This window comes from Larimichthys crocea, chromosome I, assembly GCF_000972845.2.
Source record: "Larimichthys crocea isolate SSNF chromosome I, L_crocea_2.0, whole genome shotgun sequence".
Taxonomy (NCBI): domain Eukaryota; kingdom Metazoa; phylum Chordata; class Actinopteri; family Sciaenidae; genus Larimichthys; species Larimichthys crocea.
In genome coordinates, this window is record NC_040011.1 from 11,010,390 (window position 1) to 11,034,753 (window position 24,364).

Consider the following 24,364-nt stretch of genomic DNA (forward strand, 5'->3'; position numbering starts at 1 on the left):
AATAATAATAATGAATAATCAAACTTTATTATTTGAACATTTCCTGTAATTTTCAGTTCAGGTTCGTGCACTCGATGATCAGTGACAGGAAGTCAGAGGAGGTGGAATAAAGAAACTAAATGCTGCAATCGTCACTTCCAGCGGGAAATATGAAGAAAGAAATGTGATTTATTATTTTTCATTCATTTTTCTGCTTCAGTTCCATAAACAAATAAACTTCTGAATAAACAGCGTGAGCTGCAGTTACTCAGAAACACTGTCTGTGCTGGTGCGTGGTGTAAAGAGAGAGTTTATTCAGAAGATGAAACGTTTCCAGTTTTCATGCTTCCATGCCTCCTGCAAAGTAACTGGACACAACACACACACACACACACACACACACACACACACACACACACACAGTAGAGTCATACCATGAGGCAGGTTGCGTGGGGGAACAGGAGGCGCCATGACACTGCCAACATGGGCCGAGAGGAAGGGGAGGGCTTCTCTGGTGCCACTGTCCAAACTCCAACTACTGGGAGTGGTGAGGACTGGAGGAGGGGAGGAGGAGAGGGAGGAGGAGAGAAGGAGAGAGAGAGAGGAGGCTGGAGAGATAAATGCAGTGTTCACAAATAATGCTGCTGGACGTCCTGAAGTGTGTGTGTGTGTGTGTGTGTGTGTGTGTGTGTGTGTGTGTGTGTGTGTGTGTGTGTGTGAGCTCGTCCACCTTTCTCAGCCACGGACAGGTTTGGATCACTGCACGGTTTACACGGACCGATCACCTGATGGAACAGCGCTCGCTGGAAGTTCGCCGGCTGCAGAGACATTTAAAGGGACAGTTCAGGTGTTTGAGTCACGTGACCTGAAAGGTCAAATCAAGTCCGTCGTACCTGTCCGTTGTCGGTGATGTTGGTGTACATGGCGCTGCTCGGCCTCTCTCTGTGCGGCGGCAGCAGCATCAGCATCTCTCTGTTGTGTCTGTATTTGTCCGGCAGGGACGGAGAGCCGACTGCAGAGAGACAGACAGAGGACACAGTGAGACACGGAGCTGATGGAAGGTCTGCAGGTGTGTTTCTGAGACGCTCACCTCTGATGGTCGAGGGGGCGGAGTTTATCATCTGGGAGGGCGCAGAGTGGGTGGAGCTAAGGCTGGAGGAGGAGGGGCTCGCCTGCAGATGGTAAGTGACAATGACACAGCTGATTAGCTCAAACATATCGATTATGATTAAGTCGACTGTTTGTAAAATACTTTTTAAGACTTTTTCAGACACAAACAAAGAAAAACGTAGACTGATGAACTCGGAGCCAAATGTCCTGAAGCTTCCTGCTTCTTCTCTTGTGTTGTTTGCAGTTTGTCCATGTTGGAGGCAGCGTATGGAATTATGTGAACGCAAGACATAACACGCAGAAAATGATCTAGAGATAAAGAGTCCACAGATTGTTCTGGAATCTCTCGTCCAGGTTTTTGAACTTTTTGTGGCGTCAAACTTTCAAAATCTAATTTAATACTTTGCAAAACTTTTTGCTTCTCTTGGGAAGTCTCAGAAATCTGCATCTTAGAGCTTTTAAAGGTTTTATGTTAGTGACATTTTCATCAACATTAGAAGGATAGACAGTTTTCAGCTGCTGTGAATCCACTTTGACACAGTTTATTAGGGCCCGAGCACAGCGAGGCCCTATTGTATTTCGAACGCTGAACGACGTTGAAGAGTAAATCGCATTTTCCACAGCCCATATCCCCCCCAAAACTCACGAAAATTTGCCTACCCCCCCAATGTCAGGCGTAAAATTACGTATTTTGGAGGTCTCACACATGCACGCGCGCATACGCCTCCACAGCGCCACCTAGGTGCGCGTTTTTGCCGGTGCCCCTCGCCACGGTTTCGCCCACGTGCACGAAACTCGGTGGGAGTATGTAACATGCCCAGATGCACAAAAAAGTCTCTTGGTGCCCCGGGTGACAGTGAAGCGTACGGCGTCCAATTTTGCTCAGATTTGGCCTTTTCCCGTTTTTGCCTCATTTCCAGGGGTCGCATTTGAACGAACTCCTCCTAGGGATTTCATCCGATGTGCTTGAAACTTGCCGTGTGTGTTCTCAAGGCCTCGACAATGAAAAGTTATCAAAATCACAACTTTTTATCAGAGGGCGTGGCCGTGACGGTGCGTCAAAGTCGACGCTGCCGATTTTTTCACAAAAAAACAAGACTCCATTGACTTTTGGGCAGATTTTCGGGCAAAAGTGTGCGGCTATCATATACTTTGTCAGAGCTGTCTGAAACTTATTGGGGTTGTTGAGAGCAATATTATGCACAATTCGGCTGCATAATTAATGAGGGGGAGGGGCAAAAGCGCTCTATAGCGCCCCCTTGAATTTTTCAGTGGAACAGCCCCGCCACAGTTTTGGACACAGAATTGTAGAACATGCCAAGACCTACAAAAAAGTCTCCTGGAGCAATAAGCCACAATGAACAGAAAGCGAGATATTTAATAATGAAAATCGCCATTTCCGGTGTTTCGGCCTGGTTGACAAGGGGTCATGTTTGAACGAACTCCTCCTAGGGATTGTATCCAATTCACTTCAAACTTGGTAAGTGTGTTCACATAGACTTCCTGAGTAAAAGTTATCAAAACGATGAATTTTGGGGAATCGCTGTGGGCGCGGCGCTCTATGAAAATCGTCATTTTTGCTGTTCTGGGCTGGTTGACAAGGGGTCATGTTTGAACGAACTCCTCCTAGGGATTGTATCCAATTCACTTCAAACTTGGTAAGTGTGTTCACATAGACTTCCTGAGTAAAAGTTATCAAAATGATGAATTTTGGGAAAATGGTGTGGGCGTGGCGCTCTATGAAAATCGTCATTTTTGCTGTTCTGGGCTGGTTGACAAGGGGTCATGTTTGAACGAACTCCTCCTAGGGATTGTATCCAATTCACTTCAAACTTGGTAAGTGTGTTCACATAGACTGGGGTAGGCAATTTTCGGGATTTTCGGGGGATATGGCTTCGAAATGCGATTTATTTAGAGTAAACAAGAAATAAAAAAAAAAAAAGATAAATAAAAAAAAAAAAAAAAATAATAAACATTTGAAATACAATAGGGCTTCGCACGGTTCGTCTCGGGCCCCTAATTAAAGCTGCCAGCAGCGATGTCGGGCCCTCGCATATGCGCACGTCGAAATGTGCGCATGTGGAAATGGCCCACACCGTTTCCCCAAAATTAATCATTTTGATAAAAAGTTTTGGTAATTATAGCGCCCCCTAGAGACGAAATGACACAATATTGTTTCTGGACTGGGACAGCGCCTCGAGCATGAGACATCAAATTTGGTTCCGTTTCGCTGAAGCGTTTTCCTGAGATAGAGCCACATGCAATTTTGTTCATACACGGCCTCCTCGTGGACAAATGAGTTGAATTATTTTCAGATGTCAAGTCCAAGGCCTTGACAACATCCATGCTTAGTTTGAGGTGGATAGGGTCAATATTGTCCAGCTGGACGTCATCTCGTAAAAGTGGTCTTTTTTTCTCCACTAGGAGGCGCTATGAAAATCACAGAATATTTTTGTGGAAATGTATTTAGGCCAGACTACCGTTGTATATGAGAAGTTTTGTGAAGATTGAGCATTTTTCACAAAGTTACAGCACTTGCGAAATGGGAATTTCGTGGCCCCGCCCCTCTGACATAGTAAATCAAAAGTTAGTATTTTTGTACTTTTCATTGTCAAAGCCTCATAAACCCATGCGCAAGTTTCAAGAAGATCGGACAAAGCCCAGGAGGAGTTCTTCAAAATACGACCCCTTCTCAACAGTCGAAACACAGAAAATGGTGATTTTTCATTTAAATATCTCCTTCCTGTTATTGTTTACATTGCTCCAAGAGACTTTTGTGTAGGTCTGTTGATGCCCAATAACTCGCGGAGTTTCATAACTCTGTGTCAAAACTGTGGCGGGGCTGCTTCAAAGAAAAATTCAAGGGGGCGCTATAGAGCGCTTTTTGCCCCCCCCTCATAATTATGCAGCCGAATTGTGCATAATGCCGTTAACAACCCCAACAGTTTCAGACAGCTCTGACAAAGTATATGATAGCCGAACATTTTGCCCGAAAATCAGCCCAAAAGTCAATGGAGTCTTGGTTTCGGCAGGTCCACTTTGACGACCGGCACGGCCACGCCCTTTTATGAAAAGTTGAAATATTTCTCAGATGTCAAGTCCAAGGCCTTGACAACATCCACACCTAGTTGAGTGGATATGATCAATATTGTCCGAGCTGCACGCCATCTCGTAAAAGTGGTCTTTTTTGTCGTCACTAGGAGGCGCTATGAAAATCACCGAATATTTTTGTGGAAATGTATTTTAGGCCAGACTGCCATTATATATTCAAAGTTTGGTGAAGATTGGAGAATTTTTCACAAAGTTATAGCACTTTGAAATTTTATGGAACAAATGGAGAATTTCGTGGCCCCGCCCCTCTGACATAGTAATCAAAAAGTTATGATTTTGATAACTTTCATCGTCAAAGCCTCATGAACCACATGTGCCAAGTTTCAAAAGGATCGGACGAAAGCCCTAGGAGGAGTTCGTTCAAATGCCGACCCGGAAATGACCAAAAAACAAAACGTAACTTGCCAAAATGGCCGCCGTACCTTTACCGAAACCGGGGTCCACCAAGAGACTTTTTGGTGCGTCTGGATGTTCATACACCCCCCAAGTCCACGCGTGGAGAACCGTGCCGGGGGCCCTCCGAAACCGAAACCTAGGTGGCGCCGTAGGCATCGTACGCGCAGCGTGGCGAGAACCAAAATACGAAAATTTTACCCCGACTTTGGGGGGGTACGCAAATTTTCTGAGTTTTGGGGAGTATTAAAGCCTTGAAAAGGCAATTCATTGGAGAAATAAAAAAAAAAAAAGAAAAAATAAAAAAAAAAAAAAAAAAAAGCTGCAAGCAGCGATGGTCGGGCCCTCGCATATGCGCCACGTCGAAATGTGCGCATTGGAAATGGCCACACCTTTCCTCCCAAAATAATCATTTTGATAAAAGTTTTGGTAATAAGCGCCCCTAGAGACGAAATGACACCAATTTTTTCCTGGACGGGGACAGCGCCTCGAAGCATGACATCAAATTTTGGTTCCGTTTCGCTGAAGCGTTCCTGAGATATGAGCCACATGCAATTTTGTATACACTTACAGCGCCTCCTCGTGGACAAATGAGTTGAAATTTATTTCTCAGATGTCAAGTCCAAGGCCTTGACAACATCCATGCTTAGTTTGAGGTGGATATGGTCAATAGGTCCGAGCTGGACGTCATCTCGTAAAAGTGGTCTTTTTTTGTCTCCACTAGGAGGCGCTATGAAAATCACAGAATATTTTGTGGAAATGTTCTTAGGCCAGACAACCGGTATAGAGAAGTTTTGTGAAGATTGGAGCATTTTCACAAAGTTACAGCACTTCGAAATGGGAAATTCGTGGCCCCGCCCCTCTGACATAGTAATCAAAAAGTTATGATTTTTGATAACTTTTTCATGTCAAAGCCTCATAAACCCATGCACAAGTTTCAAGAAGATCGGACGAAACCCTAGGAGGAGTTCATCAAATACGACCCCTTTCAACAGTTCGAAACACAGAAAATGGTGTTTCATGTTAAATATGTCACTTCCTTTATTTTACAATTGCTCCAAGAGATTTTTTGTAGGTCTGGTGATGCCCATAACTCAGCTGAGTTTCATAACTCTGTTCAAAACTGTGGCGGGGCTGCTTCAAAGAAAAATTCAAGGGGGCGCTATAGAGCGTTTTGCCCCGCCCCCTCATTAATTATGCACCGAATTGTGCATAATATGCTTTAACAACACAAACAAGTTTAAGACAGCTCTGACAAAGTATATGATAGCCGCACATTTTGCCCGAAAATCAGCCAAAAGTCAATGGAGTCTGTTTTTTTGTGCACGTCCACTTGACGCCCGTCACGGCCACGCCCTTTGAAAAGTTGAAATTATTTCTCAGATGTCAAGTCCAAGGCCTTGACAACATCCACACCTAGTTTGAGGTGGATATGATCAATATGGTCCGAGTGCACGCCACTCGTAAAAGTGGTTCTTTTTGTTCGTCACTAGGAGGCGCTATGAAAATCACCGAATATTTTGTGGAAATTTTTAGGCCAGACTGCCATTATATATTCAAAGTTTGGTGAAGATTGGAGATTTTTTACAAAGTTATAGCACTTTGAAATTTTATGGCAAATGGAGAATTTCGTGGCCCCGCCCCTCTGACAAGTACATAAAAGTTATGATTTTGATAACTTCATCGTCAAAGCCTCATGAACCCATGTGCCAAGTTTCAAAAGGATCGGACGAAAGCCCTAGGAGAGTTCGTTCAAATCGACCCCGGGGAAATGACCAAAACACAAAAACGTGAACTTTGACCCAAAATGGCCGCCGTACCCTTTACCGAAACCCGGGTCACCAAGAGACTTTTTGGTGCGTCTGGGCATGTTACATACTCCCACCAAGTCCCGTACACGTGGGCGAAACCGTGTCCGGGGGCTCCTCCGACAACCGAAACCTAGGTGGCGCCGTAGAGCCATTTCTGTACGCGCGTCGTGAGACCCCCAAATAAAAATTTTACACCCGACTTTGGGGGGGTGCAAATTTTCTGAGTTTTTGGGGATATAAGCCTTGAAAAAGGCAATTCACTTGGGTGGAGAATAATAAAAAAAAAAAAATAAAGCTGCAAGCAGCGATGGTCGGGCCCTCGCATATGCGCCGTCGAAATGTGCGCATGTGGAAATGGCCACACCGTTCCCCCCCCAAATTAATCATTTGATAAAAGTTTGTAATTATAGCCCTCTAGAGACGAAATGACACCATATTTTGTTTCCGGACTGGGACAGCGCCTCGAAGCATGACTCAAATTTGGTTCCGTTTCCGCTGAAGCGTTCCTGAGATATGAGCTCACATGCAATTTTTTCATTACAAACACGCTCCTCGTGGCAAATGAGTTGAAATTATTTCTCAGATGTCAAGTCCAAGGCCCTTGACAACATCCATGCTTAGTTTTGAGGTGGATATGGTCAATTTGTCCGAGCTGGACGTCACTCGTAAAGTGTCTTTTTTGTCTCAACTAGAGGCACTATGAAAATCACACAGAATATTTTTTGTGAATGTATTCCTAGGCCAGACGAACCAGTTGTATAGGAGAAGTTTTGTGAAGATGGAGCATTTTTCACAAGTTACAGCCTTGCGAAATGGGATTTCGTGCCCCGCCCCTGACATAGTAATCCCAAATTCATGATTTGATAACTTTTCATTGTCAAAGCCTCATAAACCAATGCGCAAGTTTCAAGAAGATCGGAGAAACCCTAGGAGGAGTTCTTCAAATGCGACCCCTTTCAACAGTCGAAACACGAAAATGGATTTTCATGCTTAAATATGTCCTTCCTGTTATTTACAAATTGCTCCAAGAGATTTTTTGTAGGTCTGTGATGCCCCAAACTCAGCTGAGTTTCATAACTCTGTGTCAAAACGTGGGCGGGCTGTTCAAAGAAAAATTCAAGGGGGCGCTATAGAGCGCTTTTGCCCCGCCCCTCATTAATTATGCAGCCGAATTGTGCATAATATGCTTTAAAACACAACAAGTTTCAGACAGCTCTGACAAAGTATATGATAGCCGCACATTTTGCCCGAATCAGCACAAAGTCAATGGAGTCTGTTTTTTTGGTGAAAAAAAGGCAGCGTCCACTTTGACGCCCTCACGGCCACGCCCCTGATAAAAGTTGAAATTATTTCTCAGATGTCAAGTCCAAGGCCTTGACAACATCCACACCTAGTTTGAGGTGGATATGATCAATATTGTCCGAGCTGCACCCCATCTCGTAAAAGTGGTCTTTTTTGTCGTCACTAGGAGGGCTATGAAAATCACAAATATTTTTTTGGAAAGTATTTTAGGCCAAACTGCCATTATATATCTCAAAGTTTGGTGAAGATTGAGATTTTTTCACAAAGTTATAGCACTTTGAAATTTATGGAAAATGGAGAATTTCGTGGCCCCGCCCCTCTGACATAGAACATCAAAAAGAGATTTGATAACTTTTCATCGTCAAGCCCAGAACCCATGTGCCAATTGTTCAAAAGGATCGGACGAAAGCCCTAGGAGGAGTGTTCAAATCGACCCTGGAAATGACCAAAAAATCACAAAACGTGAACTTTGACCAAAATGGACGCCGTACCCTTACCAAGACGCCGGGTCCACAAGAGACTTTTTGGTGCGTCTGGATGTTACACACCCTCCAAAGTCCCATCCGCGTGGGAGAACCGTGGCGAGGGGCCTCCGACAACCGAACCTAGGTGGCGCCGTAGAGCCATTTCTGTACGTCGCGTGCGTGAGACCCCCAAATACGAAATTTTACGACCGACTTTGGGGGGGTAGCAAATTTCTGAGTTTTTGGGGATATTAAGCTTTGAAAAAGCATTAATTTGGGGGAATAATAATAAAAAAAAAAATAATAAACATTGAAATACAATAGGGCTTCGCACGGTTCGGCTCGGCCCTAATTAAAGCTGCAACAGCGTGGTCGGGCCCCGCAATGCGCACGTCGAAATGTGCGCATGTGGAAATGGCCAACCGTTTCCCCAAAATTAATCATTTTGATAAAAGTTTGGTAATTATAAGCGCCCCCTAGAGACGAAATGACACCATATTTGTTTCCTGGACTGGGGACAGCGCTCGAAGCATGACACAAATTTGGTTCCGTTTCGCTGAAGCGTTCCTGAGATATGAGCTCACATGCAATTTTGTTCATTACAGCGCCTCCTCGTGGACAAATGATTGAAATTATTTTTCTCAGATGTCAAGTCCAAGGCCTTGACAACACCAGCTTAGTTTGAGGTGGATATGGTCAATATTGTCCGAGCTGGACGTCATCTCGTAAAGTGGTCTTTTTTGCTCCACTAGGAGGCGCTATGAAAATCACAGAATATTTTTGTGGAAATGTATTCTAGGCCAGACAACCGTGTATATGAGAATTTTTGTGAAGATTGGAGCATTTTTCACAAAGTTACAGCACTTGCGAAATGGGAATTTCGGGCCCCGCCTCTGACATAGTAAATCAAAAATTTGATTTGATAACTTTTCATTGTCAAAGCCTCATAAACCCATGCAGCAAGTTTCAAGAAGATCGGACGAAAGCCCTAGGAGGAGTTCATTCAAATAGACCCCTTTCAACAGTTCCGAAACACAGAAAATGTGATTTTCATGCTTAAATATGTCACTTCCTGTTATTTTACAATTGCTCAAGAGACTTTTTTGTAGGTCTTGTGATGCCCAAACTCAGCTGAGTTTCATAACTCTGGTTCAAAACTGTGGCGGGGCTGCTTTCAAAGAAAAATTCAAGGGGGCGCTATAGAGCGATTTTGCCCTCCCCCTCATTAATTGCAGCCGAATTGTGCATAATATGCTGTTAACAATCACAACAAGTTTCAGACAGCTCTGACAAAGTATAGATAGCCGCACAGTTTTGCCCGAAAATCAGCCCAAAAGTCAATGGAGTCTTGTTTTTTGTGAAGCGTCCACTTTGACGCACCTTCACGGCCACGCCCTTTTATGAAAAAGTTGAAATTATTTCTCAGATGTCAAGTCCAAGGCCTGACAACACCACACCTAGTTTGAGGTGGATATGATCAAATATGTCCGAGCTGCACGCCATCTGTAAAAGTGGTCTTTTTTGTCGTCATAGGAGGCGCTATGAAAATCACCGAATATTTTTGTGGAAATGTATTTTAGGCCAGACTGCCATTATATATCAAAGTTTGGTGAAGATTGGAGAATTTTTCACAAAGTTATAGCACTTTGAAATTTTATGGAAAATGGAGAATTCGTGGCCCCGCCCCTCTGACATGTACATAAAAAGTTATGATTTTGATAACTTTCATCGTCAAAGCCTCATGAACCCATGTGCCAAGTTTCAAAAGGATCGGACGAAAGCCCTAGGAGGAGTTCGTTCAAATGCGACCCTGGAAATGACCAAAAAATCACAAAAACGTGAACTTTGACCCAAAATGGCCGCCGTACCCTTTACCAAACCCGGGTCACCAAGAGACTTTTGGTGCGTCTGGTAGTTCATACACCCTCCAAATCCCATCCGCGTGGATGAAACCGTGTCCGGGGGCTCCTCCGACAACCGAAACCTAGGTGGCGCCGTAGAGCCATTTCTGTACGCGCGTGCGCGAGACCCCCAAAATACGAAATTTTACGCCCGACTTTGGGGGGGTACGCAAATTTCATGAGTTTTTGGGGATATTAAAGCCTGAAAAGGCAATTCATTGGTGGAATAATAAAAAAAAAAAAAAAAAAATAAAAATAAAAAATAATAAACATTGAATAAATAGGCTTCGCACGGTTTCCGTGCTCGGGCCCAATTAAGCTGCAAGCAGCGATGGCGGGCCCTCGCATATGCGCGCACGTCGAAATGTGCATAACATAACCTGATAACCGCAGAAGTTTCAGACAGCTCTGAGAAGGTGCTTCCTGCCGTTCCTTCTTGAATTTTTTTTATTGATGCCACGCCCACAGCGATTCCTTAAAACATAATTTTGATAACTTTACTCAGGAAGTATTGAACACACTACACAGTTTGAAGTGAATTGGAACAATCCCTAGGAGGAGTTCGTCAAACATGACCCCTTGTCAACCAGCCCAGAACAGCAAAAATGACGATTTTCATAGAGCGCCACGCCCACACCATTCCCAAAATTCATCTTTGATAACTTTTACTCAGGGATCTATGTGAAACTCCTACCAATTGTTGAAGTGAATTGGAACAATCCCAGGAGGAGTTCGTTCAAACATGACCCCTTGTCAACCAGCCCAGAACAGCAAAAATGACGATTTTCAAGAGCGCCACGCCCACACCATTTTCCCAAAATTCATCATTTTGATAACTTTTACTCAGGGAGTCTATGTGAAATACCCTACCAGTTGAAGTGAATTGGATACAATCCCTAGGAGGAGTTCGTTCAACATGACCCCTTGTCAACCAGCCCAGAACAGCAAAAATGACAATTTTCATAGAGCGCCACGCCCACCATTTCCCAAAATCATCATTTGATAACTTTTACTCAGGAAGTCTATGTAAACTCCTACCAAGTTTGAAGTGAATTGGATACAATCCCAGGAGGAGTTCGTTCAAACATGACCCCTTGTCAACAGGCCGAAACACCGGAAATGGCGATTTTCATTATAAATATCTCGCTCCTGTTCATGTGGCTTATTGCTCCAAGAGAGTTTTTGTGTAGGTCCTGGCATGTTCTACATCGGCTGAGTTTCATAATTCGTGACCAAAACTGTGGCGGGCTGTTCGAAAGAAAAATTCAAGGGGGCGCTATAGAGCGTTTTGCCCCGCCCCTCATTAATTATGCAGCCGAATTGTGCATAATATGCTCTTAACAACAACAAGTTTCAGACAGCTCTGACAAAGTATATGATAGCCGCACAGTTTTGCCCGAAAATCAGCCCAAAAGTCAATGGAGTCTGGTTTTTCGGTGAAAAAAAAGGCAGCGTCCACTTTGAGCTCCGTCACGGCCACGCCCTCATAAAAAGTTGAAATTATTTCTCAGATGTCAAGTCCAAGGCCTTGACAACATCCACACTAGTTTGAGGTGATATCAATATTGTCCGAGCTGCACGCCATCTCGTAAAAGTGGTCTTTTTTGTCGTCACTAGGAGGCGCTATGAAAATCACCGAATATTTTGTGGAAATGTATTTTAGGCCAGACTGCCATTATATATTCAAAGTTTGGTGAAGATTGGAGAATTTTTCACAAAGTATAGCACTTTGAAATTTATGGAAAAATGGAGAATTTCGTGGCCCCGCCCCTCTGACATAGACATCAAAAAGTATGATTTTGATAACTTTTCATCGTCAAAGCCTCATGAACCCAGCCAAGTTTCAAGAATCGGACGAAAGCCCTAGGAGGAGTTCGTTTCAAATGCGACCCCTGGAAATGAGCCAAAAAACCTGAAAAGTCCAAATTGGGAAAATTGGACGCGTACGGTTCACTGTAGCCGGGACAACGCAGAACTTTTTTGTGCGTCTGGGCATGTTACATACTCCCACCAAGTCCCGTACACGTGGGCGAAACCGTGGCGAGGGGCACCTCCAAACCGAAACCTAGGTGGCGCGTGGGGAGGCATATGCGTACGTCCAGTGTTGAGACCCCCAAAATACGTATTTTACACCGACATTGGGGGGGTAGGCAAATTTTCGTGAGTTTTCGGGGGGATATGGGCTGTCGAAAAGGCGATTTACTTTAGGAAGAAAAAGAAAAATAAAAATAAAAAAAAAAAAAAAAATAATAAACATTTGAAAAACAATAGGGCTTCGCACGGTTTCGTGCCGGGCCCTAATTAAAGCTGCAAGCAGCGATGGTCGGGCCCTCGCATATGCGCACGTCGAAATGTGCGCACGTGAAATGTGCATAACATACCTTGATAACCGCAAGAAGTTTCAGACAGCTCTGAGAAGGTGCTTCCTGCCGAGCCTTCTTTGAATTTTTTTTATTGATTGCCACGCCCACAGCGATTCCTTAAAATTCATAATTTTGATAACTTTTACTCAGGAAGTGTATTTGAACAGACCTACCAAGTTTGAAGTGAATTGGATACAATCCCTAGGAGGAGTTCGTTCAAACATGACCCCTTGTCAACCAGCCCAGAACAGCAAAAATGACGATTTTCATAGAGCGCCACGCCCACAGCGATTCCCCAAAATTCATCATTTTGATAACTTTTACTCAGGAAGTCTATGTGAATACTCCTACCAAGTTTGAAGTGAATTGGAACAATCCCTAGGAGGAGTTCGTTCAAACATGACCCCTTGTCAACCAGCCCAGAACAGCAAAAATGACGATTTTCATAGAGCGCCACGCCCACACCATTTTCCCAAAATTCATCATTTTGATAACTTTTACTCAGGAGTCTATGTGAATACTCCTACCAAGTTTGAAGTGAATTGGATACAATCCCTAGGAGGAGTTCGTTCAAACATGACCCCTTGTCAACCAGCCCAGAAAGCCAAAAATGCGATTTTCATAGAGCGCCACGCCACACATTCCCAAAATTCATCTTTTGATAACTTTTACTCAGAAGTCTATGTGAAAACCTACCAAGTTTGAAGTGAATTGGATACAATCCCTAGGAGGAGGGTTCAAACATGACCCCTTGTCAACCAGCCCAGAACAGCAAAAATGACGATTTTCATAGAGCGCCACGCCCACAGCGATTCCCCAAAATTCATTTTGATAATTTTACTCAGGAAGTCTATTGAAACACTTACCAAGTTTGAAGTGAATTGGAACAATCCCTAGGGGAGTTCGTTCAAACATGACCCCTTGTCAACCAGCCCAGAACAGCACAAAATGACATTTTCATAGCGCCACGCCCCACCCATTTTCCAAAATTCATCATTTTGATAACTTTTACTCAGGAAGTCTATGTGAATACTCTACCAAGTTTGAAGTGAATTGGACAATCCCTAGGAGGAGTTCGTTCAAACATGACCCCTTGTCAACCAGCCCAGAACAGCAAAAATGACGATTTTCATAGAGCGCCACGCCCCACACCATTTTCCCAAATTCATTTTTGATAACTTTTACTCAGGGAGTCTATGTGAATACTCCTACCAAGTTTGAAGTGAATTGGATACAATCCCTAGGAGGAGTTCGTTCAAACATGACCCCTTGTCAACCAGCCCAGAACAGCAAAAATGACGATTTTCATAGAGCGCCACGCCCACAGCGATTCCCAAAATTCATCGTTTGATAACTTTTACTCAGGAAGTCTATGTGAACACACTTACCAAGTTTGAAGTGAATGGACACAATCCCTAGGAGGAGTTCGTTCAAACATGACCCTTGTCAACCAGGCCAGAACAGCAAAAATGACGATTTTCATAGAGCGCCACCCCACACCATTTTCCAAAATTATCATTTTGATAACTTTTACTCGGGAGTCTATGTGAAACTCTACCAGTTTGAAGTGAATTGGTACAATCCCTAGGAGGAGTTCGTTCAAACATGACCCCTGTCAACCAGCCCAGAACAGCAAAAATGACATTTTCATAGAGCGCCACGCCCACACACTCCCCAAAATTCATCATTTTGATAACTTTACTCAGGAAGTCTATGTGAACTCCTACCAAGTTTGAAGTGAATTGGAACAATCCCTAGGAGGAGTTCGTTCAAACATGACCCCTTGTCAACCCAGCCCAGAAACAGCAAAAATGACACTTTTATAGAGCGCCCGCCCACCGCGATTTCCCCAAAATTCCGCGCTGTTGAGAACTTGTACGCAGGACAATGTCAGGTGTAAAATTACGTATTTTGGGGGTCTCACACATGGACGTACGCATATGCCTCCACAGCGCCACCTAGGTGCGCGTTTTTGGAGGTGCCCCTCGCCACGGTTTCGCCCACGTGTACGGGACTTGGTGGGAGTATGTAACATGCCCAGACGCACAAAAAAGTCTCTTGGTGTCCCAGGCTACAGTGAACCGTACGGCGTCCAATTTTTCCCAAATTTGGACTTTTCAGGTTTTTTGGCTCATTTCCAGGGGTCGCATTTGAACGAACTCCTCCTAGGGCTTTCGTCCGATCCTTTTGAAACTTGGCACATGGGTTCATGAGGCTTTGACGATGAAAAGTTATCAAAATCATAACTTTTTGATGTACTATGTCAGAGGGGCGGGGCCACGAAATTCTCAATTTTTCCATAAAATTTCAAAGTGCTATAACTTTGTGAAAAATTTTCCAATCTTCACCAAACTTTGAATATATAATGGCAGTCTGGCCTAGAATACATTTCCACAAAAATATTCTGTGATTTTCATAGCGCCTCCTAGTGACGACAAAAAAGACCACTTTTACGAGATGGCATGCAGCTCGGACAATATTGATCATATTCACCTCAAACTAGGTGTGGATGTTGTCAAGGCCTTGGACTTGACATCTGAGAAATAATTTCAACTTTTTATCAGAGGGCGTGGCCGTGACGGAGCGTCAAAGTGGACGCTGCCTTTTTTTTCACCGAAAAACCAGACTCCATTGACTTTTGGGCTGATTTTCGGGCAAAACTGTGCGGCTATCATATACTTTGTCAGAGCTGTCTGAAACTTGTTGGGGTTGTTAAGAGCAATATTATGCACAATTCGGCTGCATAATTAATGAGGGGGCGGGGCAAAAGCGCTCTATAGCGCCCCCTTGAATTTTTCTTTCGAACAGCCCCGCCACAGTTTTGGTCACAGAATTATGAAACTCAGCCGAATTGTAGAACATGCCAGGACCTACACAAAACTCTCTTGGAGCAATAAGCCACAATGAACAGGAAGCGAGATATTTAATAATGAAAATCGCCATTTCCGGTGTTTCGGCCTGTTTGACAAGGGGTCATGTTTGAACGAACTCCTCCTAGGGATTGTATCCAATTCACTTCAAACTTGGTAGGAGTATTCACATAGACTTCCTGAGTAAAAGTTATCAAAATGATGAATTTTGGGAAAATGGTGTGGGCGTGGCGCTCTATGAAAATCGTCATTTTTGCTGTTCTGGGCTGGTTGACAAGGGGTCATGTTTGAACGAACTCCTCCTAGGGATTGTATCCAATTCACTTCAAACTTGGTAGGAGTATTCACATAGACTTCCTGAGTAAAAGTTATCAAAATGATGAATTTTGGGAAAATGCTGTGGGCGTGGCGCTCTATGAAAATCGTCATTTTTGCTGTTCTGGGCTGGTTGACAAGGGGTCATGTTTGAACGAACTCCTCCTAGGGATTGTATCCAATTCACTTCAAACTTGGTAGGTCTGTTCAAATAGACTTCCTGAGTAAAAGTTATCAAAATTATGAATTTTAAGGAATCGCTGTGGGCGTGGCAATCAATAAAAAAATTCAAAGAAGGCATCGGCAGGAAGCACCTTCTCAGAGCTGTCTGAAACTTCTTGCGGTTATCAAGGTTATGTTATGCACATTTCGACGTGCACACATTTCAACGTGCGCATATCTGCGAGGGCCCGACCATCGCTGCTTGCAGCTTTAATTCATGTTTTCTCTTCATTAACAAATGCGTTATAATGTTTAAAGACAAACCAATTAACCTGATGAATGCCTGTTTGTTTAATTGTATTTATGACCACATGAAGTCAGACAGACACTGACCTGCATGCGGTAGAAGTCCTCGGGGTGCTGCTCCACCACCATGCCATCGGCCAGGATCAGCAGACTGCCAACGTTTCCTGCCTCACTGGAGTTGTGAGAGGAGAGAGAGGAGGAGGAGTTGCGCACAGGAGTCAAAACGGCTATGGGGCTGGGAGGAGGAGGAGGAGGTGGGAGAACCAAGGAAAGGATGGTAGGAAAGGAAGGGGAGAGAGGGATGCAGGAAGTAGAGAAGGAGGCAAAGGAGGAGGGTAAAGAGAGAGAGAGGAGCCGTGCAGAGTACAACCGAAAAAAAGGAAGAACGCAAACAACAACCGAAAAACATGCATCGAGGTTTGATAGGAATGAGGACGATGCAGGAAGCGAGACGTGAGGCGTGTGATGGGGAAAGAAAGAGAAAAGTTTCAGAATGTGTGAGGTGACGACAGATCGACTGATTCACAGATGAGGTGAAGAGCAAAGATCATCAATGAGAGACACAGCAGATGAAAGCAGATGTGTGTGTGTGTGTGTGTGTGTGTGTGTGTGTGTGTGTGTGTGTGTGTGTTGCTGACCTGTGCCGGTGCATCAGTTTGAAGCTCTCGGGGCTCATGGGGCTGTGAGAGGCCAGGATCCCTCTGGGAGTGTTGGCTCCTGAACCAGCTTTGTCTAAGCCCGGCAGACCCTGCAACGCCACGTAGAAACACTGCTCTGAATATTCACACCGTCAAAGAACCTGAAGCTGCTGCACACTGACTCAGAGGTCACATTTTAAATGTCCACATTCATTCAATTTGGAGCTGAAAGGGTGAAAAGTTCAGATTCTTAGCAGGAAACACGTCGACGTTTTCTCTTTCAGTGTTATTACTCTCTGAAACTTTGGACACCAGATCTGGCGTCATGTTGGTGTGAGTGTTCTCTCACATGGCAGAGGCTGCTCCTCATCATCTGGAACTGATCTATCAGCTTCTTGTGCAGGGGACGCATCTCTGGGTGCACCAGCTTCTCGTGCACGGCCAGGCCGACTCCGAGGACGTGAACCTACGAGAAGACAACAACACGAATGAACCTACGAGAAGACAAGAACACGTATGAACCTACGAGAAGACAACAACACGTATGAACCTACGAGAAGACAACAACACGTATGAACCTACGAGAAGACAACAACAACACGTATGAACCTACGAGAAGACAACAACACGTATGAACCTACGAGAAGACAACAACACGTATGAACCTACGAGAAGACAACAACACGTATGAACCTACGAGAAGACAACAACAACACGTATGAACCTACGAGAAGACAACAACACGTATGAACCTACGAGAAGACAACAACACGTATGAACCTACGAGAAGACAACAACACGTATGAACCTACGAGAAGACAACAACACGTATGAACCTACGAGAAGACAACAACACGTATGAACCTACGAGAAGACAACAACACGTATGAACCTACGAGAAGACAACAACACGTATGAACCTACGAGAAGACAACAACAAGTATGAACCTACGAGAAGACAACAACAACACGTATGAACCTACGAGAAGACAACAACACGTATGAACCTACGAGAAGACAACAACACGTATGAACCTACGAGAAGACAACAACACGTATGAACCTACGAGAAGACAACAACACGTATGAACCTACGAGAAGACAACAACAACACGTATGAACCTACGAGAAGACAACAACACGTATGAACCTACGAGAAGACAACAACACGTATGAACCTACGAGAAGACAACAACAACACGTATGAACCTACGAGAAGACAACAACACGTATGAACCTACGAGAAGACAACAACACGTATGAACCTACGAGAAGACAACAACACGTATGAACCTACGAGAAGACAACAACACGTATGAACCTACGAGAAGACAACAACAACACGTATGAACCTACGAGAAGACAACAACACGTGTGAACCTACGAGAAGACAACAACAACACATATGAACCTACGAGAAGACAACAACACGTATGAACCTACGAGAAGACAATGACACGTATGAACCTACGAGAAGACAACAACACATATGAACCTACGAGAAGACAACAACACGGATGAATCTTTACCGCCAACATTTCCTGTAGTCCAAAATAATCTGAATATAGGAAACGTTTCCATCCCGGTAAGAGCTTTAACTCAAAACTAAAATGAGTTTTGTCAAACTGTTCTAATGTGATAGTTCAGAATGCATCAGAATACGTTTTAAATGAATCTCACCTGCTCCTGCATCAGGTCTTTGAGCTGTGTGATCTTCTCCGTGTCTTCAGGGTGGCTGGTGATGTACTCCTTATCAAAGAAAGCCTGGTGACGAAGACACACAATCTTTAAAAATGATCAAATTAAATATTTACTAGTGGTCGTGCATCTTTACTGCTGTCGCTGATGACCCCGTCAGTTACCCCGCCCACTAACCCAGAGAATCACGACCGAGGTCCGGTCGGTGTTGGACTAGTTGTGACAGAATCTGGAGCACACAGTCACGACCTCTGAGTCTCCATCGACAGCGACCTTTCCTCTGAACACCACGTCAACCAAATCACCTGAACCGCCCTTCATCCTTCAATCCACGCCTTCATCAGATCCAGCCCTGTCCTCCAGAATCTCCACCCGCTCCCTGTCTAAGTCCTCCATAAACAACTCAACTACCACAAAGGTCCCTCAGCCTCTGCTCCTCTAATCTGAACCTCCTGTCTCAGACCTGGGCCTTCTCCATATCTGCCCTCCCTCTCTGGACCTCTCTGGAACACACCGACCGGTCCAAAACAAACCTCAGAACTGTGTGTATAATGACGTGTGTTGTTTATCGTCACTCTTGTCCGACCTCTTGGTATCTGGCGATGCCTCCGTTGACCGCGGCGTCGATGACTCCGTTCAGCGTCATGCTGAGCAGGTTGATGTTGCCGTGCAGCTGCTTGTGTTGGTACTGGCTGATCAGAGTCCGCAGCTCCTGGTTCTTGTTCTCCACCACAGAGATGGCGTTTTCTAACGGACTCACCTCCACCTGAGTGAGAACAACAAGGACAGAGAGAACAACACAGTTCTTCAACACAAACACAGAATTTAACTTGGTTTTATCAGAGTATAAAGTGATACTCACCAGCTCTCTCTTGTCCACCTCAAACCAGCGTGAAATCCCAGGCAGAGGGTGAGTGAGGATCAGGGTCGTCCTCTCGATCCAAAGACTCTGAAACACACGACACAAAAAAACAGTTTGACAAACTGTCCTGAAGTTACGAGGCGGCACGTTTGATCCCAACGTGAGCAGCACTGGATGGACCGGTTTACGAAATGTTGGCTACTTTTGGGAGTTTCTTTGAGACACAGTAAGAAACCTTCAAACCAACTTCTCCTCCGCTCACCTTGAACTCGTTATCTCGGTCTTTAGGTCCTTTGTGGAACGGTCGGTCGTAACGGAAACGCCGAACGTTGTTGACCCGGTAGAAGCTCTTGATGCGATCGGGGACTCTGTCCATCTGGAGGACGCTGACGCTGTCCGGCACCGGTGTCACCGCGTAGATCTGCAGGTCTGAGCCGAGGAGGTCAAAGAAATAACTGGACCAGTGGAGACGACCTTCATGACCCTAAAAACACAAATGACTTTATTATATGCAGACACAGTGTAGTCATTATATCTGCACGAGAGATTTAAATGAGTCAGAGACGCTTTTCTTTTGCAGAAGGATACACTGTGCGTCACACTGCAGGATGGCCTCATCCGGCTGATTGGGGTGCTGCATCGCGATGGCCTGTGGGAATTCTCCCAGCATCCTTTGCTGGAAGGCCTCCAGTCTTTCGTAGTCGTGGCCGCGACAGACAAACTCTTTGTTCTGGTGCGGATGATCAAAATAAAACGTGTTTTTATGAAGTTATGCTCACGTTAAAGGTCAGAATGATCCAGATAAAACATTCAGCTTTTTGGTTTGTTAACCAGAAACGATCGATTTTACGACAGAGAAAACTTTTTGGACAGTATGTTTATGTTTAAATAAAAGAATGAAACGTGCCAGTCTAAGAAAAATAAAAAGATTGAACTCACTCGGAGGAAGAAGGGGAACTTCCTGCCGTAGAATCCGACCCTGAAGAACTCCGGCTCCAAACGCTGCTGCTCCATAATGTTGTCATAATACGCCGCCTCCATTTTCTGCACACACACACACACACACACACACACACACACACACACACACGTTGGTCTGTTGTGTCCTGACGATGTTTTTGAGTCACGGATGTAACAGAAAGCGGCTCACCCGTATCCAGCTGAGACTCTGGTAGTCGTACAGAGATTCGTACTGGAAGGCCAGCTCCCTGCACAGAGGGATACCAAACTCCCAACACTGGTGGACACACACACACACACACACACACACACACACAGTTAACCGATATGACTGCTGATGCTGTAACACTGCTGTCTGTGTCGGCATCCTCTTCTCACCTTTCCCTTGTTGAAGTAGTGGATTACTTTGCGGCAGAGCCCCTCTTTGCGATGCCACTCGGTCTGAGCGGGATAATGTAAGAACTCTTTGAGAGGCCGCTCGTCCCAGTGCAGCAGCTCCCAGTACAACAGCAGGGTGAACGCAGCCTCTGTGGAGCGGAGCAGGAGTCACACACTGTTTCTACACACTGTGTGTGTGTGTGTGTGTGTGTGTGCATGCATGTGTGTGTGTGCTGTACCAGTGTAGTTCTCAGCCTGCAGATGCATGTCACACAGTTTGTGGATGTAGCGGATGTACATCTCCTCCTTGTTGATCTCCGACTTGTAGAAGTTCTGAGAAACACACACACACACACACACACACACACACACACACACACACACACACACATAATTCATGTGTTTACACACATAAAAACAGTCAAATCAGCTGATGAGGAAGATTTGAACATGACAAGAATCTTACCAGCAGGTTCACAGTGCAGCCGATCTTCTTGTTCTCTGTCTCGTCTCCCTTCATGCAGTCCCTGAAGACACGACAGAGAAGTCCTGTGTAACTCAACAAGCTGGACCAGTGTCGAATACAGTGAGTAATAAATACTACAAAAGGTTTTTAACTGGTTATGAATGAATGAATACTGATGTCTCTGTATGAGCTGCAAAAAGAAGATTTAAATAATTAATGCCCGCTGACTGTGTCAGATTCTCCTCGAGATCAGACGAAGACGAGGTGGAAACGTTACAGCAGATACGGTTGCAAAATCCAGAAATTTTCAAAGTTGGAAACTTTCCATGGGAATAAACCGGGAAATTAGAAAAACTGAAGATTGGTGCTTAACAGCGGAAAATATATTTTAGCATCATCTTGATTAAAACAACCAGATTTCCTGCAGGTCCACTTGAATATCTGCTCTTCCTCAGTCACATGCACATAGCACACTGCTTACTGCAGGGCTGCTGAGGCCACGCCCCCTACCTGCACAGGTGATCTCTGTACCTGGACCACACTTTAGAGCCCAGAGCACACACAGACTGTTGAAGACACATGTGAGTCTGTGGACTACAGAATATTGTTCAATAAAATAATTCTTGATAAAGTTTAGTTAATTCCCATAAATTCCCATGTTGGAGTTTCCAAAATTCCCCAGCTTCACTTTTCACAGAAAGTTTCCAGAAAGTAAAAGTTTCATTTAAGTGACTTTAAAACAACAAGATGGGTGAGATTATACAAAGAACACAGCAGGAGATGAAAACACAATATAACTGCACAGTGTAGTTAATATATCATAAATTTATTAACAACATATCCCATGATTCTTAGTCACTGTCACTCTGTAAAAGCCTCATGGGAGAAACAAGTTGTTTGTTTTTACTGACACTGTGTGTGTGTGTGTGTGTGTGTGTGTGTGTGTGTGTGTGTGTGTGTGTGTGTCTCTGTGTGTGTGTTACCGGTAGTCGAGCAGTCGTTCCATCAGCCGAGTGACCGAGGTAACGAAGGAGATCCCCGTCTCTCTCCACGTCTCCTGCTCGATCTTCTCCAGCAGACTTTAAAAAAACAAAAAAACAGACTTGGAATCAGATGAATTCTGACTCTGTGACTCTGTGATGAATATTCACGGCCTGAACGAACGTTTGCAACAGCTCACGTCATGAAGCTGATTTACATTTTCAGAGAGTGTTAAAAAAGTAAACACGGGTTAGTTAGCTCAACGTTAAAAATGTCCTGTTAAATGAGATATGCATTTAAAGCTCAGTACTGTGAGACAGACAGAGAGTTCGATCTTTCATTTTTAGAATCGTACAAGAAAAACACTTTTCAAAGACTCGCTGAGAATGTTCCCATGCTGCAGAACGCCTCACTGCAGTTATCATCAGCGCCATACGTCGTGTGTGTGGGTGATTTCATACCTGGGGTACGGCCCAAACAGCTGGGTTCTAGTCCCGCAGCACAGAGCAAAGCAAGCACACAACAGCAGAGTTAGAGCGGAAAAAGTGAGGGTCAGTTTGTGTTAACAGAGAGAGAGACAGAGAGAGGACGGACAGAGAGACATCGTGAAGGTTTCCTACAGCAAACCGAAGAGTTCTCTGTAGTTCTCGTCTCCTTTCCCCTCGGAAACCAAACTGTCCAGCTTGTCAATCAGCTCAGCCTCCACCTACAAACACACACAAAGTAAACCAGGTTTCTACTCTTTCATTCCCTGATTTTCCAGGACTTTCCAGGACATTCAGGACAGGAAGTTGGTGTGTGTGTACCTGTTTGAAGTTTCCGTTCTTGCGTTGCTCCCAGTCCATCATGTCGTGGAAGATGGGGATCATGATGTTCCGTACCTCCACCTGAGGAACCAGCGTCACTCCCAGGAACGGGCCGATCATGCCGGGGATGAAATGGATCTTATTCTCTCCTGCAGCCAGCAGACAGACCAGCAGTGGATCAACTCATCTTTAGAAGCTCGTCTGCGTGCAAATGTCTTACCGTGAGGAGCAGAAAGAGAAAATCTTACCGAGGTTCTGCCACATGCTGAACAGCTCGTAGGTCATCATCACTCTCATGTCTCCGTACCTGCAGACAGACAGGGATGTATCACACTGTAAACATTTCTGAAACTTCGTCCTGTGGACATCACTGGGTTCAGGTCTTGGTCACAGTATCCATGCTCTTCATCCATTCAAACGTCACTGCTTCGTCTCCTCTCAGTGCAGGCTGTGACGTTCACACAGGAGGAACTGAGACTTTGGTGTCTGGGCTCGCCTCGTTCCTCCTCAGACTCTTTGGTGGAAAAAGGTCCAATAAAGAAGGAAATGAGCTTTCCTGGAGTGCAGACGTGATGAAGCAGGTCGCCGAGTTTGTAACGCCGCTTCACTTCAAAGAGGAAAATAGTTTCTTACAACGTTTGAGACGGCAGCGTGGTCTGTAGGAGTGTGTGCTGCTACAGACACCAGTACTTCTCAAACAGATTATTAATTAAAGCCATTAGCAGAGATCCAGGAACACTCCAACATTACTAGAAATCCCCTCCTAACTCGCTCCTCTTCTTCCCCCCAGAGGGAGCTCGAATCAAAAGGAGCCAGCTGAGGAGGTTCAGGCACATCCAACTGGCAGAAGACCCCGGGGCAGACCCAGAACCTGCTGGAGGGACTATATAGCCCATCTAGCCTGGGAGCACCTCAGGATCACCCAGGAGGAGCTGGACGCCTGCTAAACCTGCTGCCACCAAGACCCGACCCCAAGAGGAAGGACATGGATGGATGGATGGATGGATGGATGGATGGATGGATGGATGGATGGATGGATGATGGTCTACACCAACAAATCTTACTGTGTGTGTGTGTGTGTGTGTGTGTGTGTGTGTGTGTGTGTGTTCTTACTTGTCTAAGACCTTCTTCCTCTTGGCAGGACTCAGGTTTTCCAACTGTAAACTGGGCTGGTTGATGTACAGCACGGCCAGACTGAAGTAGGAATTCCAAACCTGTTCACACACACACACACACACACACACACACACACACACACACACACACACACACACACACACACACACACACACATGCTGTATGACCATCAGCTGTGAAGACACGAGCGTCTCCTCTCACTTTTTGCTCGTTGTGCACTTCACAGCTTTCTCTTCTTAAACTGCAACCTGCTGCACACTGTCTATGATTAAACTATTAAGACCAGAACCGGCAGCCTTCTGGACCACCATACCTGAAGAACCGTCCTGTTGAGCTATCAACTCCTCTGAG

The 24,364-nt window shown here is 44.9% G+C and overlaps 1 protein-coding gene across 7 annotated transcripts in view; it reads right to left on the reverse strand.

The window, feature by feature from the left end:
* dock3 (dedicator of cytokinesis 3) overlaps positions 1-24,364 on the reverse strand; it is a 167,518-nt gene that overhangs the window by 3,600 nt on the left and 139,554 nt on the right. For 5 of the 7 annotated variants that reach the window (XM_027277935.1, XM_027277926.1, XM_027277928.1 and 2 more), the window contains 23 exons: positions 23,990-24,090; positions 23,125-23,183; positions 22,877-23,025; positions 22,691-22,776; positions 22,532-22,558; positions 22,073-22,168; positions 21,090-21,150; positions 20,863-20,956; positions 20,624-20,772; positions 20,436-20,522; positions 20,225-20,329; positions 19,874-20,015; positions 19,548-19,714; positions 19,286-19,372; positions 19,010-19,189; positions 18,406-18,489; positions 17,075-17,191; positions 16,726-16,856; positions 16,175-16,259; positions 1,070-1,151; positions 873-991; positions 710-797; positions 414-533 (listed from right to left, as the gene is read on the reverse strand). In XM_027277935.1, the coding sequence (XP_027133736.1) occupies positions 414-533; positions 710-797; positions 873-991; positions 1,070-1,151; positions 16,175-16,259; positions 16,726-16,856; positions 17,075-17,191; positions 18,406-18,489; positions 19,010-19,189; positions 19,286-19,372; positions 19,548-19,714; positions 19,874-20,015; positions 20,225-20,329; positions 20,436-20,522; positions 20,624-20,772; positions 20,863-20,956; positions 21,090-21,150; positions 22,073-22,168; positions 22,532-22,558; positions 22,691-22,776; positions 22,877-23,025; positions 23,125-23,183; positions 23,990-24,090 (2,416 nt within the window). The remainder of the gene's footprint in view (positions 1-413; positions 534-709; positions 798-872; positions 992-1,069; positions 1,152-16,174; positions 16,260-16,725; positions 16,857-17,074; positions 17,192-18,405; positions 18,490-19,009; positions 19,190-19,285; positions 19,373-19,547; positions 19,715-19,873; positions 20,016-20,224; positions 20,330-20,435; positions 20,523-20,623; positions 20,773-20,862; positions 20,957-21,089; positions 21,151-22,072; positions 22,169-22,531; positions 22,559-22,690; positions 22,777-22,876; positions 23,026-23,124; positions 23,184-23,989; positions 24,091-24,364) is intronic. The other 2 variants (XM_027277927.1, XM_027277932.1) reach the window with 2 other exon arrangements.